The sequence below is a fragment of the Chlorocebus sabaeus genome, unplaced genomic scaffold, assembly GCF_047675955.1.
Source record: "Chlorocebus sabaeus isolate Y175 unplaced genomic scaffold, mChlSab1.0.hap1 unalloc_scaffold_299, whole genome shotgun sequence".
Lineage (NCBI taxonomy): Eukaryota > Metazoa > Chordata > Mammalia > Primates > Cercopithecidae > Chlorocebus > Chlorocebus sabaeus.
Window position 1 is genome coordinate 191777 of NW_027327591.1, and position 18126 is coordinate 209902.

The following is an 18126-nucleotide window of genomic DNA, read 5'->3' on the forward strand; positions in this document are numbered from 1 at the left end:
TGCAATTAAAAATTAAAATACCTGAAATAATAAAAAAAAAATTACTAGAAGGGGCCAGGCACGGTAGCTCACGCCTGTAATCCCAGCACTTTGGGAAGCTGAGGTGGGCAGATCATGAGGTCAGGAGATCAAGACCAGCCTGGGCAACATGGTGAAACCTCGTGTCTTACTAAAAATATGAAAATTAGCCAGGTGTGGTGGCGGCACCTGTAGTCCCAGTGACTTGGGAGGCTGAGGCAGGAGATTTGCTTGAACCTGGGAGGTGGAGGTTGCAGAGAGATTGCGCCACTGCACTCCAGCCTGGGCTACAGAGTGAGACTCCATATCAAAAAAAAAAAAAATTAGTAGAAGGGATTGATTTGACCAAGCAGAGAAAGAATTAGCAAATCTGAAGACAAAACAATTGAAATAATCCTGTGTCAGAAACACAAGGAAAATGGTTGCAGGAACATCAACTGAGCTTAAGGGACCTGTGGGACAGCATCAAGTGGACCAAATCAGTTTATAAGAATCACAGAACAGACAGAGGCAAGAAAAGAACATCTGAAGAAATAATGAAAATCTAAGAAACTTCCCAAGTTTGATTTAAAATATTAAGACATCATAAATATCCAAGGCTTGGCATGGGGGCTCCCATCTGTACACTCAGTGCTCTGGGAGGCCAAGGTGGAAGGGTTGTTACAGGCCAGGAATTCAAGATCAGCCTGGGAAACACAGTGAGACTCTGTCTCTATGAAAAAAACCATAGTTAAAATGAAAAGCTGGTAGGGTGGTGTGCACATACAATCTCAGCTACTCAGGAGGCTCATGCGAAAGGACTGCTTGAGCCCTTTCAGCCTGGGTGACTGAGTGAGACCGTCTTTTTTTTTTTTTTTTTTTTTGAGATGGAGTTTCACTCTTGTTGCAAGGGCACAGTCTCAGCTCACTGCAGCCTCCGCCTCCCGAGTTCAAGCGATTCTCTTGCCTCAGCCTCCCAAGTAGCTGGGATTACAGTTACCCGCCACCACGCCTGGCTAATTTTGTATTTTTAGTAGAGATGGGGTTTCTCCATGTTGGTCAGGCTGGTCTCAACCGCCCGACCTCAGATGATCCGCCCGCCTCGGCCTCCCAAAGTGCTGGGATTACGGGCGTGAGCCCCTGCGCCCAGCCATGAGACCCTGCCTCTATTAAAACTTACTTTCACAAAAACCAAGAAGCTCAACAAACTCAAAATAGGATCAATTCAAAGTATCTCACCCAACACATTATAATTAAAGTATCAAAAGACAATCTTGAATGAAACAAGGGAGAAGCTACTTCTCACATACAAAGGAAGACAAAGAATCTTGAATGAAACAAGGGAGAAGCTACTTCTCACATACAAAGGATCCTCAGTCAGATTATCACTAGATTTCTTTTTTTTTTTTTCTTTTCTGAGACAGAGTCTCCCTCTGTTGCCAGGCTGAAATTCAATGGCCAATCTTGGCTCACTGCAACCTCCGCCTCCTGGTTTCAAGCAATTCTCCCGCCTCAGCCTCCCAAGTAGCTGAGATTACAGGCACCTGCCACTACGCCCCACTAACTTTTCAGCCTGGGTTTCAGAGATGAGGTTTCACCATGTTGGCCAGGCTGGTCTCAAACTCCTGACCTCAGGTGATCCACCCACCTCAGCCTCCCAAAGTACTGGGATTACAGGCGTGAGCCACCGTGCCCGGCTATCAGTAGATTCCTTACCAGAAACCTTGGAGGCCAGAAGGCAGCAGGGTTGATTAAGTCGAAGTACTAAGTGGGGAAATCCTTTCAACTGGGAATCTTAGATCTGACTGCTAGGGTTGAAATGTGTCCACCAAAGCTCATGTCAAAACAAAATATGAGATGTATGCATAGAGCTTTTTTCTTTTTGAAGCTCATTAGCTATCATTAGTGTTAGTGTATTTTATGTGTGGTCCAGGACAATTCTTTCAATGTAGTCCAAAGAAGCCGAAACACAGAACAACCCTGAAAAATGTACTTAACATTACTGAACTGTACATTTAAAAATGATTAGCTGGTAAAGTTTACGTTACATATACTTTACAATTTAAAATTAAAAATTTAATATGTGCAAAACAGAGATGTACAGAATAAAGCAAAAAAGTAAGAATTCTTTTAGTAAATACTGGAAAAGTGGGTCTGAGTGAGAAAAAAGTAACCCACATGCAAAACTCACAGCATAGTTAGTAAAACTATAACAGTATTAGAAGAAAATGCTGGATGGTGGGGAACCCATGGATGGTCCTGACCACTGAAGAAATGCAGCAGAGGACAATGACAGATTCTAATAAGTGAATAATGTTTATGAAATAATAGGTAGTAAGATATACATAAAAGAAAAAAAAACACACAATGGGAGAAGTCTGAAGCAGGCAAAACTCTTAAAATCCAACTCTATAATAACTTATACAAATATAAAGCTGATACCTACAATTCCCTGGATAATTTCATTTTTGAGATTTTTCCTTTTTAGGTAGGGAGCACTTTCAACACCTGATAGCACCAAGCACCAGAAACCCCCCCCCAGCTGACGTCAGTTGGGGGGAAAACCCTCTATTTCATTTTTTTTTTTTTTTTTTTCCTGAGACAGAGTCTTGCTCTGTCACCAGGCTGGAGTCCAGTGGTGGCATCTGGCTGATTGCAACCTCTGCCTCCCAGGTTCAAGCAATTCTCCTGTCTCAGCCTCCCAAGTAGCTGCGATTCCAGGTGCATGCCACCAGGTCCTGCTAATTTTTGTATTTTTTTTAGTAGAGACGGAGTTTCACCATGTTGGTCAGGTTGGTCTCGAACTCCTGACCTTGTGATCTGCCCGCCTCAGCCTTCCAAAGTGCTGAGATTACAGACATGAGCCATAGCACCTGGTCATCTTTTTTTTTTTTCTTTTTTTTTTGAGACAGAGTCTTGCTCTGTCGCCCAGGCTGGAGTGCAGCAGCCAGATCTCAGCTCACTGCAAGCTCCGCCTCCCGGGTTCACGCCATTCTCCTGCCTCAGCCTCCCGAGTAGCTTGAACTATAGGTGCCTGTAGTTCTTGTATTTTTTTATACAATTTTTTGTATTTTTTTAGTAGAGACGGGGTTTCACCATGTTATCCAGGATGGTTTCGATCTCCTGACCTCGTGATCCACCCACCTCAGCCTCCCAAAGTGCTGGGATTACAGGTGTAAGCAACCGTGCCCAGCCCACCATCTCTATTTCTTATACACAGTAATATCATAACAAGTAAGATACAAATTCACTTAATATGTAGCTTCTGTTTCTGAGTTCTGTGGGTTCCTGAGTTCTGTGGATGTCATTCAGTAAGATAAGAAAGCTACTGATCTCATCAAATCAAGGACACAATACTGTTCCCTCAGGTAGCACCAATAGCATGGCCTCAAAATATGGGAAAGATAATATTTTATGGAAGGATATATTTTAAGGCTGATCTACAGATAGGAATTTTTTTTCCAATCCAAGCAATAAAGTTTGATGTAGATGTTCACTCCACATCCTGTCCTGATCCTCAGCGGCCAGAGGCCAGCCTGCACTTGCTTTCACACGCTGTCTTCCTTCATGGCTCCAGGCTAGATTGCCAGGAGGCTCCTATAAATGTGGTCATCTTATGGATTAAACACTTTGTTAGTTTTGTCTGTCATCAAGCCTGGAGTGCAGTGGCATGATCACAGCTTTCTGTAACCTCCAACTCCTAAGCTCAAGTGATCCTCCCAGCTCAGCCTCCTGCACAGCTAATTTTTAAGTTTTCTGTGGAGATGGGGTCCTGCTTTTGTTGCCTAGGCTAGTGTCCAACTCCTGGTTTCAAGTAACCCTCATGCCTTGGTCTCCAAAAGTGCTGAGATTACAGGAGTGAGCCATCATGCCCAACTCAGATTAAATACTTTGTTTGTTTGTCTTTGAGTTGGAGTCTCGCTCTGTCACCAGACTGGAGTGCCGTGGTGCAATCTTGGATCACTGCAACCTCCACCTCCCGGGTTCAAGGGATTCTCCTGCCTCAGCCTCCCAAGCGGCTGGGACTACAGACATGTGCCACCATGCCCAGCTAATTTTTGGTTTTGGTAGAGACGGGGTTTCACCATGTTGGCCAGGAGGGTTTTGATCTATTGACCTCGTGATCCACCTGCCTCAGCCTCCCAAAGTGTTGGGATTACAGGTGTGAGCCACCGCACCCGGCCCAGATTAAATACTTCTTTAGAAGATGGACTAGAAATGGGTCATCAGAAATTGTTTTTACTTACATATGAAGAATTCCAATCTTCAAAAAACTTTTAGAACTCAATCAGAACTTGAGAACTTCCTTCAGTAGGTGCTGTGATTCAATAACCAGAATTTTGCTTTACTTTATATACAAGTATTTCTGTTATTTTCCTACTAAATTACATGAAGGGAGTCGTCTGCACGTGAGCTGCACCACCGAGCAGCACGCTTATCAGTGAGAAGGTGCCTGACAATTCTCAGTTGAAATGTCCTGACCAAGTTTCCCCAGAAATATGTGAGTACTCAACTGTATTAAAACTAAATGTATTGTTTTCAATGACAAATAGTCACTAATTAGTAAAATGATTACTGTGCTGTAATAGAACAAGTCCTTAGTTCAAAATTAAATGGCCACAGACTGACATATTCATAAAGCTTATCAACCATCACATATCACATTTTACAAAAATCAAGAAGACTAACAGATGGTCTCCTTCTTCTTCTTTTGTGAAACAGGGTCTTGCTCTGTCATCCAGGCTGGAGTGCAGTGGCACAATCACGGTTCACTGCAGCCTCCACCTCCTGGGCCCAAATGATCCTCCAACATCAGCCTCCCAGGTAGCTGGGACCATAGTTGCATGCCACCACTTCCGGGGTGTGTGGTGTGTGTGTGTGTGTGTGTATGTGTGTGTGTGGGGTCTCCCTATGATGCCTCAGCTGGTCTCAAACTCCTGGGCTCAAGCAATTCTCCTTCTTTGGCCTCCCAAAATGCTAGGATTACAGGCATGAGCTTAATCATACCAAAGAAATTATATTTTAAAAGTAAAGTCAAAGCTAAACTTTAAGAACAAAGGAATCCTATTTCTATACTTACTAGTCCCAGGTAGACAAACAACATGGCCTTCCTCAGGCTCTTCCTGAGTCGTTTCAGAAGAGTGTGAGCCATGAGCAACCAGCGCTGTTATTTTCAGGGTGAAACTGCCACTTTACTGTTTTCATTTGCCTGTTGAAATAACTTAGCTGTATTAATCATTTAAATTAAAATTAAACATTTTGAAGGGGAAAACATGGGGAGCAGACAACATCTACCTCATTGAAGGAGGCAGGTAATCAATGTAAAAGGAATGAGAAAAAATCACCATTGGAACCACAGGTGTAATCGATGTTTCCAAGAGGCTTCAGCAATGACACTGAAACCAGCTCATGAAGGTTGCCGGGGAATAAAACGTTCACAGTGCTTTGATGTCTCGTCCCACAGGACTAAGAACAAAGGGGAAAGCTCCCTTCACAAGGAGATGTCCAGTGGACACCACCTCAACCAAAATTACGAAACATAGCTTCATCAATCATGGGACAAACAGACTCAAACATCCCCCGGTGTGAGGCAATAAGTACCCAACACTGCCTAATCTGGATTAGGCATTATTCTCTGTTTAATCTGAATCCACTCATGAGAACACTGTTCAATCGGTATTCTTGCCAAAATGCTTAATCTATTCTAGTCAGGAGAAGAAGAAAACCATCAGATATATCAGATTATGGGTCACTGTACAAAACAAAGAGCCTAGATTTTCCAAAATGTTTCATGTATTGAAAGAACTACTCCAAAGTAAATGAAGAGAGGGACATGACAACCAAAGGCAAGGTTAATCTTTCATTACACTGTGGGTGTAAACCAAAAATAAAGAACATTTCGGAGACAATTAGGTAAACCTGAATATGGGTTGTACATTAAATTACTATATTATAGTTAGATGGTAGAATTGTAATTATGTAGAAATACGTCATTATTCGCAAGAGATAAATGCTGAAGTGTTGGGGTAAAACATCATGCTCTCTGCAACTTACTTTCAAATGATTCAGAGAAGAAAGTACTTACAGAAAGAGAAAGAAAATGCAGAGGTGGCAAATGCTAGCAACATGTTAATCTGAATGAAGAATATGTAGATGTCCGTTGTTTTACTTTTTAATTTTCTGTAGGCAAGGGAAAGATAGGAAGGAGGAAAGGTGCAGGTATTTCTTATCAATTCATACCTGTGAAAAACAGAGTTAAAAGAAAACCAAAGGCTTAAAATTCATGTAAACATCCAATGAGATCAATAGTAATTTTCTGTCAAATTTCTGAAAAGCCATTAAGACTGTAACATACCTGACTAGGATCACTTGTAGGTAACTTAAAGTATTTTTTTATGGAGGTTCCAGTCCTTCTACTTCATATGTTTTATTCCATCATTCCTGGAATTGCCAGTTGTTCAAAATAAACCTCTAAATGTTCATCATAAGACATTTCATCATCAATATCATCCTTTAATAAAATTCAGAAAAAATAAAACAGGCTGTAGTGAGTAAACAATAAATAATTTGTAATAAAAAGGGCTAAGACCTAAATGAGTCAATAAAATTCAGAAAAAATAAAACAGGCTCTAAGGTAGTGATTAAACAATAAATAATTTGTAATAAAAAACACTAAGACATAAATGAGTCAATAAAATTCAGAAAAAAATAAAGCAAGCTTTAAAGTAGTGGCTAAACAATTTGTAATCAAAAATACCGATCAGACATAAATGAGTCAATAAAGTGTACACATTTTTTTTTTGAGACAGAGTCTCATTCTGTTGCCTAGACTGAAGTGCAATGGTGTGATCTCAGCTCACTGCGATCTTCACCTCCCAGGCTCAAGCCATCCTCCCACCTCAGCCTCCTGAGTAACTGGGGCTACATGCCTGCAACACCACACCCGGATAATTTTTGTTTCATTTTTGTTTTGTAGAGATGGGGTTTCCCCATGTTGTCCAGGCTGGTCTCAAAACTCCTGGACTCAAGCGTTTCACCTGCCTTGGCCTCCCAAAGTGCTGGGATTACAGGGGTAAGCCACCGCACCCAGCCTATTTTTATATTTGACATTAGAAAACTATTATAACTTCAGTCAGTTATAAGTCATTATAAAAAATACTTAACCTCTTTGAGAGGACAGGACAGAAAGATCCTGACACATTATCAAAGCTTAGGGTAGGATAAATGTGCCGTCACCAATGAATGGGAAGACAGCAGGCCCTATGGAAAATGGTGTGACAAATGGTTACCTCTATCAAAAAAGTACAGAAGAGCCTATCCTAAGAGAAGTAAAAGAAAGAAAGGGATGAAGGGAGGAGACAGAGAGAGAAAGAAAGAAAACACTGCAGAAGGTTTCAATGTTGTAACACCCAGCTCAGCAGGACAAGATAAAACAAAGAGCTCTCAGTCATGGTCTAAGTTGGCACTGCCTTTTTAGAGGTTCATTTTGCAATTAACATTAAGAGTCTCAAAAACACTCATCGCCTTTGACTTAGCCATTTCACCTCCAATAATCTAGCATATTAAAACACTCAAAGATCGGATACATTTAGGTCAATAATTCTTTACCCACCAACTACACAATCCAAAAAAGTTCAAAAACTCCTTTGGCAGCAAAAGCTGTCTTCAATAAATGTGATACTGTTTATAGTTTCTATTAATATCACTCAGCTGGCCTTCAAAGCCATATATACTTTTAATTTTAATTTAAGTGACCCCAGTCTACTTCGTGGGGCTTATTTACCAATGCAGCCTCCCACAGGTGCGGCAAACCTGACACACAAAGCCGCTGCTGTTCCCCAAACAAGGCCCACGTGCCCCACAGCAGCACTTTGGTGATGCTCTTTCTGCTTCCTGACACACCCTCCTTCTCCCACGTCTAAGGCCTGGCACAGACCCCATCTTTTTTCATAAAGCCTCAGCCATACCTGCCTCGAAATTTCTGACCCCCATGATTCCCAGGCACATTTTGGTGCTGCTGGGTGTACATAACACAACCTGAAATGCGGTTCTGCATCTCCTCTTTGCACCTGGCTGAGGTCTCAGAGAGCAGAGGCTCAATATTTCATGGCTCCCTCAATTTCTAAACACAGTGCTGTATACTGAGTGGCACCTCCCAGTGACTACTTTGTACCCTAAATGTTAAACAGAGGGATGAGTGAAACCGTATCAGGATTAATATACAGAAATACATTCCTGAATTCCATCACTTAATAGAAGTGGCCATTTGAATGCTGGCAGGTAGGAAGAAAAGAGGAGGACAAAGAAACCCCAAAAGTTGGCATCATAACTACTGCCACACAAAAAGAGAATAAAGCAGAGTGGCAAGGTAAAGACTAGGGAAACACAGGCCATTGCAGGACAGAAAAATCTTCCAAGCTTGTCAGTAATGTAAGTTTCTCATTTTCCAATAAACTAGCGTGGCATAGGCCACTGTTCAGAGTCTAGAGTCTTGTCTTCAAAATGTTTTCCAGTATCAAGGACAAAACTCTACAAGAAACAAAATGGTGAGAAAAAGCAGCACACTCACAGCTCTAAAGAGCACAGGGTAAGGCTACAAAAAGGACCAAGCACCTTCTCAACCTGCAGTGTGCTCAGTGTCTGTAAATCACAAGTTAGGCGACGAAGGGCTGGTAGTTTCACATGAATTAATAACTCTCCTTCTTGCTCCCTGTTATCTCCCTCACCTGACCCACCCGATAAAACATCCTCTCAAATTGCTTGCACGTGCTTGGAGAAGCTCATGGTACAGTCAGTGCACTCACACACAACTGAACGTGAGCAACACGAGGCTTACGAGACAGCAAAGACGACAGCAAGGCTGGGCCCAGCGGCTATCACCTAAAGAACTCTTCGCTTGTTACATTGGAGCGAGTGATTTCTCTGGGACCAGGAACCACAGAACCCTGAAGGACACACAGCTGCTGGCTAGGATTCAAGGCCCGGAGTGAAAACGTAACATTTCCCTCCCAGTGCTCATGTCTCCTATAAACTGGTTTGGTTCTGCAATGAACAACTAGATTTCTAACTGATATTAATAAACTTTTTTTTTTTTTTTAAAGACAGGGTCTCGCTCTGTCACCAGGTTGGAGTGCAGTCATGGCTTACTGCAGCCTCAACCTCCCGGGTTCGAGCAATCCTCTTGCCTCAGCCTCCCAAGTAGCTGGGACTACAGACAGATGCCACCATGCCCAGCTAATTTAAAAAGTTCTATTTATAGGGATGAGGTCTCGCTATGTTACCCAGGCTGGTCTTAAACTCCTGGGATCAAGCAATCCTCCTACCTTGGTCTTCCAAACTGCTGAGATCACAGGCAGTAGCCACTGCACCAGGCCATTAACACTTATATATGTAAAATACATCCAGAATATAAACCACTACAAAACAAAAATACTCCATCTTGATGTAACTTACCGTACTATGGATTTGTTTTAAAAATGAGGTAAAAGTAATTAAGAAAATGAAAGCACAAAAGTCGTCTATCAAAATTACAAAAACTCAAAACTGAGTGAACAAAACTTCAGAAAGAATGAAAACAATTGGAATATAACTTCAGAAAAAAATGTAAAATGGAAACAACAAAAGAACAATTTGTACCCTCTAAAAAACAGAGGTTAAAGTCAGAATTTTTTTTTTTTTTTTTTTTTTTTTGTCTCCAGCCTGGAGTGCAGTGGCATGATCTCCATTGGCTCACTGCGACCTCCGCCTCCCAGGTTCAAGCGATTCTCCTGCCTCAGCCTCTCGAGTAGCTGGGATTACACGCGCCCGCCAGCATGCCCAGCTAATTTTTGTGTTTTTAGTAGAGACGGGGTTTCACCTTGGCCAGGCTGGCCTCGAACTCCTGACCCCAGGTGATCCACCCGCCTCGGCCTCCCAAAGTGCTGGGATTACAGGCACGAGCCACCGTGCCCAGCCAGGAAAATATTTAAAAACAAATTAAGCAAAGATTATAAAAGTTTTCAGAGTAACATAGTTCCCAAAACAATCACGATCCACATCAAGTCTGAGCCAAGTTGACATCCCCACATCAGGCCCCTTCCTGGTGTTCGTGGAATCTGCAACACAGACAGAGGTGCAAGGGTCACTGGGGAGGCACAGAGGCGGAGGGAGGAGGGGCTCCCTGGGGTCGTGCAGGTCTCAGAGAGCTCCTCGGGCCCTGGAAGGTGACCTTGGGCCCCTGAGCTCCCCACAGTCAGGTCTACTCAGATGCCAAGACACTGAGGCCTGTGGGCTGCTCTCTGCTGAGGGGTTATCTGTCCACAGAGAGTGTCTGTAAGTGTCATGGAGGAAGAACTGAACCTGGGCGCTCACACAGGCACCTTCAGGGGGCTGGTTCCCTGGAGAGTAAAACTGACACAGAGAAACGGGGGGATTTTGAGGATTCCAGGATCAACAGGCAGAGCCCTGGGCCCTAAGGGGAGCAGGAGGTCTCATGACACAGGGTGGGGGTGGTGACCCTGCCTTGCCACCCAGATCCTCTGTGCCATCCAGACAGAAGAGCTGCACATTGAACATGCACAGCTGCCTGGAGCACGTCATTGGTATTGCCTAGTAAGACCTGGTCTTTCTAACATCCCCACCAGACCTGTCTTTGTATTGTAATTTTTAAAATTACGCTTTGGTAAGACAAATTTCTCACTTTAGTATATTCTATAATAATAGGGTTACAGAAGACATACATTTGAAAGAGTGAAAAACAGTGTATAGATACACACAAACAGACGTTTATATGTGTGCCTGATTTCAAGATTGGAAAATAGATTTAAAAAACAGAGGCTCCCTGAATCATGCCCTCAACCCTTCCCAAGTGAGCATGGCCCTGAAATGTCTTCAGGGGTTTGTTTTGTTGGCATTTGGCACAGATACAGAACCACTGACGCCCAAGCCAGTGCTCTCTACATACAGAAGCCTCCAACCTCATCTTGAAAAATGGGGCCATGAGGTCACTCCAGGTCCCCAGGCCCCCACAGAGGCCGAAGGACCCCTAGGACTGGGCACATTTCAGTGCTTCTTGGATCCTGCCATGTCCCCTGCTTGATGCCAGGACCTACTGAGTGCCCGCTGGCCTCAATACTGGGCAATACTGGGCCGTGTGGGCTGCGTGCTCGTGTGACAAGGAGCCTGGGGATGCTCCATCCTTCTCACCTTCTCACACCTTTCCCAGGAGGCCTGAACTGGGGGCGATTCATGGTCAACCCTAGAGTCTCCTCAGGATGAACTAGTGATACTCCCTGTTGGCCTCAAGAGGCTGGGGGGACAGAGCTGGGTCCCCCCAAATGAGATGCTGGTGAGCTGACGTGTCACTGCAGCAAATAACACAGTGCACAGCCCCTGGTATCCTGCACACGGTGGCCCGACCAGCACCCCAGTGTCTCCCTCACTAAGCAGCCTGTGGCAGGCTCAGCCCAGCTGGCTCAGGGGCTGCTCTGGGTGTGTTTCCTGGAGGATGTTCTCGGGGCATCTCTTCACTTACCTTCAGGGGTCTCTAAAATATATTAAAAATGTCCCAGTGGTTCAGGACATTCCGCCAGGTATTCTTCCTGGGCTTCTTGGTTTTCTTCCCGGTTTTCCTGATGGGACAACAAGAAAGTGAGCGTAGCCATAAAGAACACGGGCACGTGTCTGCTTCCCTCATCATTCTGCCCGCCGCACACTCACTCTTCCTCTTCCACTTTTGTCTTTTCTGTTGCTGCTTCTGCAGATGCAGAGGAGGAACATGCTGACACCTGTGAGAAGGAGAACAGTTGTGTATGTCCAGAGACGCCAGTGCAGGAAAAGTCCTATCTGGGCAGGGAGTGCCCAGAGCAGACCCAGATGTCACTGGGAGTCCCTCCAGCATGGTGGGGTCCAGCTCATCTGACCCCAGCCCAGCCCCTCCCTGGACCCTGAAGGGTTGTTCAGCAAGATTCAAAGGTGCAGCCTGGGGGCCAGTAAACAGGGCAATGCCAAGGCAGCGGGCAGGAGGGCTGGGGAGGGGTTTTATCGACACTGAAGACCCGAGGACCTCAACTGTGGGATAAGACCAGGTCCTTCAGAACAATCACAAGAGAGGAAAGAGGAAAAGGACCAGAGCTAAGAAAGGAGCTCAGGAGTCAGAAAGAGGATAAAAGAGAGAGAGCATATAAGAGGAGATCAATTACCTGCTGGTGGCCTGTAATGGTGGAGTCTTCCAGTTCTGGGAAGCAAGCATCAGAGTGTCCAGAGGAGAAGCGGTGATGGGGGCGGCCATAAGAAGGAAAAGGGAGAGTTATTGTCGAGAGAACCCCTCAGACTCCGCTGTCCCAGGGCTGTGGAGCCAACCCCAGAGCCTCTGATGTGCCCATTTCTAGAGACTTCTCCACAGCCCGTATCATTTCCTCTGTGCTACGAGGGAGGGACCTCCGACTTCCCACACACTTTCCCAGCCCTCACATTCCATAACAGCCAAGGGAGGGGAAGCCATGTCATTCTGTTCCTCCAAGAGGTGGCCGCCCTCTTCACAATGTCGTGCATGACGTGGAATCCCTCCCTCCTCCTCCTGTAGGGCCTGCTTCTGTTCCTTCATGAATCCCATTTCCTTCCTCCTTGTGGACCTCCACCATTCCTACTGGTCTCCAATAGAAGAACATCGGAAAGAAGGCCAAGGCTGCACTGCCAGCCTCCAGTCAACACACGGATCACACCCTGGGTCGGCAGCACCTGCCCAGGCCTGGGGTTGTGTTGGGGCCTGTGGGAGGCAATGATGGCCAATGCCACAGATTCAGTCAGGCCTGGGGTTGTGTTGGGGCCCGTGGGAGGCGATCATAACCGATGTCCACAGGCCTGGGGTTGTGTTGGGGGCTGTGGGAGCTGATGATGAATGACGTCACAGATACAGTGACTGTTCTATGCCTGGAATGACCCTAGAGACTTGGAAAATATTCAGTGGTCAAACGAATCCCACCAGCTTCTGAGTATTTGGAAACAATGGAACAGAATTCAAGATAAAGCCTCTTGTCCCAGTTGCTTTAATCTGCAGGTGAGGCCAGCAGTTGTCAGCACAGAAATGAGGGGGCCTCCCAGGGTTTGCCTGAGCTGTGGGAAGACTAGGAGGGTGGGCACCTGGCAGGCCTGACACAGAGAACAAGCTGGGCCTGACTGGAGTGTGGGGAGCAGGACGAGGCTGTTGGGCCAGAGACGAGGGTGTCACAAGACAAGTGACCCCTGTGGTGGCTGCCCAGAGGCTCTGCCCTGGGCCCAGTGGATTCCAGGGACCAGGCTACAGGGAGGGCGAGAGCCACTGCCTACAGCAACACAGCAGCCCCTCCACACATATCCCCGAGGATTCCTGCCAGCCACAGAGGGCCTTGAGCCACAGCTGGACTCGGGCCTCTCCAATGAAAGCCAATGTAGGTTTCATTCAAAGCCCACGGATTTGGGATTGGATGGGATTGGGTGAGGAGTGGAGGCCAAAACTGTGCTCAGTCAAGTGTTCCGCCCTGAGGACTCCAGGATGCTGGGGCACACGCAGGAATCCCAGAGGAAGGACTCCCTGTGTCATCCCACCCAGGGAGCACCCTTAGAGCAGCAGCAGACGCTGAGGACAGAACAGGAAGATGCCGTTGCAGGTCCCAAGAGTGTAGAGAAAGAGGGTGGGCTCCTTTCAGCTCCTGGCACACGTATGAAAGACTTTGTCTTCAGGATCACGTAGCACCTGTGAGAGGCTGTGTCCCACCCCACACTCAGCGTTACACCTGCACACTCATCCTGTCATCTCCATTCACAACAAAACGCTGCCTCATCAAACCCAGGGCTCTGGTGCTTGCTGTGGCAAAGGCAGGACTGATCTGGTCTTTGCAAAATGTAATCTTTAAACACCAGAGCAAGAAATGATGGTGACAACACAACTCACACAAAGCTCATGAGAACAAAACTCTTACAATTTTCTCATTAAGATACATAAACCAAATCACACTTCTACACCTATTTCCTTTCATATTTAGTCACTTCACTGATCCCATCCTAGGCTCCAAAACAAGTGTCACCCAATCCCCAAGAACCCTCCTCACTGGTCAACCCTGGAGTGTTGGTCCCTACCTGACCAGTCTATTTCCTCCTGGATGGATCCAGAGGTGGTGCCCATGAGCCCAAGTACAGAGACACAAACATCAGCACTACTGCTCAGTCCACGGTGACTCTCCCTGGGCTCTGTGAACTCAGGGGCCATTAGGAAGGCCCTGGTCACAGTTGGGAGCCTTCAGGTGAGACAGAGAACCCGAATAATCCCTTTCAACTGTTCACCGACACTGGCTCAGAGGATCTCTTACCTCCAATCTGAGAACCCGAGATTCCAGCCTTGATGCACATGCACTGAGTCAGGTGAGTGCAGTGAACAGAATGTGGGCCAGACTCACAGCAGCTGCTTCCCAGGTGATTCAGGGAGAATGGAGATGCTCTCTTAAGAGCAGACATTTGGCAGCTGAGAACTTATAGTATGGCTCTTGTGAGAAGGTTATGAATTTTTCACTTATTTAAACATGAATGGGCACATATGCCATGGAGGACCACAATGGAATGCACAGGTCTAAACCCAAAGGTGAGGGAGATGTGACTCTCTCCCCTTGCTGATTCCTGGCAGAGTGGTTTGCTCTGATCTGATCATTCATGGCTGGGTACTTCAGGGGCACAGGCACAAGCTCCAGGTCCCCTGTGATGTGAAGGGGATGCCACAACAAGAATGAAAATGCCTGGTCCAGCAGAGGAGGACTCATCAACAGAAAGAGAGCATCTTCTGCAAGGAGAAAAGCTGAACCAAGGCAGCCAGAGTAGAATGAGGGGAAACTTCAGTGACTTCAGGAGCCCCCCTATTCTCCTGTGACCTTGGATCAGAACCCACTCAGGTTTCCAGATTACCATGAGAAACAACAGATTGAAGGGGATGAGCAGAGAGCCTTTTCACACTGGCGCTGGATCTCAGCAAGGGGGTTGGAAGCACTGGATCATTACTGGGGCCCAAGATGGGCTGCCCAGGGCTGAGCTCTGAGCTCTGGGATGAGAAGGAACGAGGAGGACATAGTCCTTGCCCTCCCAGTGACCAGCCACGGCCAGGATTCCTCTACACATAAGTAAAACAAAACAGAGTTTGAGACTAATAATTCCAAGACTATCTCAGAGAAACAGGCGAAGTGATGTCTCAAGGGTCACACGGGAGAGCTGCAAGGACCACCTGGACTCCGCTCCTTTTGCTGAGCTCACCTTGCACTGAAGCAGGGTCCCTTCTCACCTCCCCTGCAACTACAGTGTGGGGCAGCCATCCTGCCTGAAAGCTGACACTCCCTTCAGTCACACAGGATTCTGGCCAAATCACACTTGGCTAACAGCAACTACACGAGGACCAGCTGTCAGGCCATGCCCAGAAGCAGGTGAAAAGTAAGAGCTGATCTCTGTCCCAGCCAGAGAGACCAGGCCTGGGAACTGCTCTGTGTCTGGCCTGACCCTGAAGTCCATCCCTGCCGATCATATCCTCTCTGGGCCACACTGGCTATTTCGGGAACTCACTCCTGTTCTCTGCCTCTCATTAATTTCTGGTGGTGCCACTGCCATCAACATACAGAAAATAGAGAAGACAAGAAACAACAAAGTAGCTTCTCTCTTCAGGCTCTCAAGAAGACGGGCAGACAGTGCTAACGCCAGCTATGAAGTCGGAGCTCGACCCGTTCTCCCTCAGCTGGAATATGAACATCCCAGCCACGCCCAGGTGATGACGAAGAACTGACTTCCTGATGTTGCACCTCGGCTTCCCCCCGTGGCTCTGCTGCCCTCATGCCTTCCTTCTGCTCCTCAAAACTGTGTTCCTTTTCAGGCCCAGGCCAAGGCTGTACCTGCTGTCTCTCTCACAGAGCCCACTGGGCAGCTGTCGGGGAATTCTTAGAACCTCAGTGTTGGTAACGCTGATTTGTGCCTTTGATCACACACAGCAGAAGGCCCCGAATACCACACACAAAAAAACTGTATTCTGAAGATTAGAGATGACTGTGGAATTGGGTTATGAGGAGATAATTTCTGAGGTTAGTGAGGGACATTTTAAAATCACAGCAGCCTCATTCTTTTAAAATGTGGGTTAAGTATGGACATCTACAGAGCAATCAAATTCAACTCACATACAATGTATTTCCACCAAACGCGGGCTCCTAAAAGAAACTCAATCCAGAACTGGGTTAATTTTATTTTCATATGACCTTAAGCCAACCACCTTGACTTGTTTCTTGCAAAGGCCTTCAGGAGCAAACAAAAACCTTTGTCCACGGTGGGTTGAATGGGGACATCCTGGAGCCTCTGCTGTCCCACAGCCACATTTGTCTCTCCCCACCTTGTAATACATGAGTCACCCTCCATCCTCCTAGGAAGGCAAGTGCTCGTCCTGCCACTCACACCCTAGGGCAAGCCCTTTGGTTACCTTTTCATGATGCTGTGTTTCCTGAGCACAGAACACGGAAACCAGGAGGAGGCTGCATGATAGAGGCTGGGCCTCTACATGACCTTGGCATTATGTATTTTGGACACTCACCACATGAATTCAAAAAGACACGCAGCAAATCAATGCGCACAAGCTCACCCCATGCTCAGAGAATGCAGTTGCTCCCAGGGACTGCAGAATGTGACCATCATGCTCTATCTACAACAACCATCCCTCCCTCCCATCACAGCCTAGGTCCTCATCCATGAGAGGAAGCTCCACTCAGGCTGCCTGTCCACAGGAAGGCCAGCGAGACCGTGGCACATTCCTCGTCATCTGGGTGACTCATCAGGATGGGAGGGCTTCTGCAATACGTACCCTTTTCTGTAACTCCTGAGGATCTCTGTAATGACAGAAAATAAATTGCTATGAGCATCAGACCCTGCTGTGTCCTATGTGCACAGGACTTTTCTTCACTTAGTGACATTAGAAAACAAGATGGAAACCAGTGTTCAAAGGAACCCAAAAGAACAGAGCAAATCGAATCACAGTAAAGACACATTTTTCTCAGAGGACATTTCCTCTCAAGTCCATGTTGGTTGGCCAGTAAGTGATTTTGTTCGAAAGAGAACAAAGTTGGTAAAGGCACAAGCTCACTGCCCCACAATGTGTGGTGGATGCTGTCACTTTCTCCCTCTGTATTAAGTCAACCCTCAGTGGGGAACAGACTCCCAAGGACATTGTGTAGGCTAATCTAAGATATATGTTGTCACATTCTCGTATCTTAATTTCATCCAAATAAAATAAAGCTAAGAAAGCAGCAGTTTTTCTCAGACAAATCCAGGCGGCCTGACCTCCACATCCTCTGGGTCCTCCTCGTCTTCGCTGTCACTGGACCACGCCTGCAGATGTCCCGGCGGAACTAGGAGGACACAGAGTGACCGTCAGCACCTTGGTGGTGTTGCTCACGAACAATTCAGTAACATTGCTTGAGGTGGGTGGGGGAGGAGGACAGCAGAACAGGATAGAGGCAGGGAAGAGAGGGAATCAGGGCCTTTGGCTTTCTAGCTCCAGGCCACCTCGTAAACGTGAAATAGCCAATCTCAAACAGCGCACACCACATAGTGCAGGCTGTGTGTCCCTGGCAGCCTCTTAGGGCTCCTCCTTCCTAATCTGACCTGAGCTCAAGTGCCCTCTTATTGATCCCTGCCAAAGTCATTTCCTCCTCAGAACGCACATGTGCTGCTGCTCTGTATATCACCACTTCCAGGTTTTGTACTGAATAAGAAGCAACCTTTCTTGAAAAAGATTTAAATCTAGCCAAAAGATTTCATTAACTGTTTGTGATGAGGCAATTAAACCAAGATTTGAAAATACCCAATTATCCTACCATTTAAAGATGACCCCTACCTAGCCTGTGAGATTTGTCCTTCCACTCTTCCTTTTTAACGCAAAGTGTGTGCCCCGTGGGGTTCACTGCTGCTCATGCTCACACTGACTCCAGCACCGGGACAGCCTGTCATGGGAGCAGCGAGGGGGACGGGGGCGAGGCACTGACCCTCTCCAGCCCAGCTATGCAGGAGATTCCAGCAGGGAAAATGGGTGCCAGGCTAACACCCAGGTTGATCCTTGAGATTTTATGGGATGCCGTGTCTTGGGATTGGGTTCTACTGAAT

General features: G+C 46.5%; 1 protein-coding gene across 9 annotated transcripts in view; it reads right to left on the reverse strand.

Moving 5' to 3' along the window:
- The window catches only part of LOC119621948 (protein FAM153A-like), a 64782-nt gene that overhangs the window by 4017 nt on the left and 42639 nt on the right, over nt 1-18126 (reverse strand). For 5 of the 9 annotated variants that reach the window (XM_073014135.1, XM_073014133.1, XM_073014127.1 and 2 more), the window contains 10 exons: nt 17305-17372; nt 16829-16853; nt 12177-12211; nt 11695-11762; nt 11510-11606; nt 9451-10091; nt 6353-6508; nt 6083-6237; nt 5078-5206; nt 4245-4315 (listed from right to left, as the gene is read on the reverse strand). In XM_073014135.1, the coding sequence (XP_072870236.1) occupies nt 11522-11606; nt 11695-11762; nt 12177-12211; nt 16829-16853; nt 17305-17372 (281 nt within the window). In that variant the 3' untranslated portion in view covers nt 4245-4315; nt 5078-5206; nt 6083-6237; ... (1 more) ...; nt 9451-10091; nt 11510-11521. The remainder of the gene's footprint in view (nt 1-4244; nt 4316-5077; nt 5207-6082; nt 6238-6352; nt 6509-9450; nt 10092-11509; nt 11607-11694; nt 11763-12176; nt 12212-16828; nt 16854-17304; nt 17373-18126) is intronic. The other 4 variants (XM_073014134.1, XM_073014129.1, XM_073014131.1 and 1 more) reach the window with 2 other exon arrangements.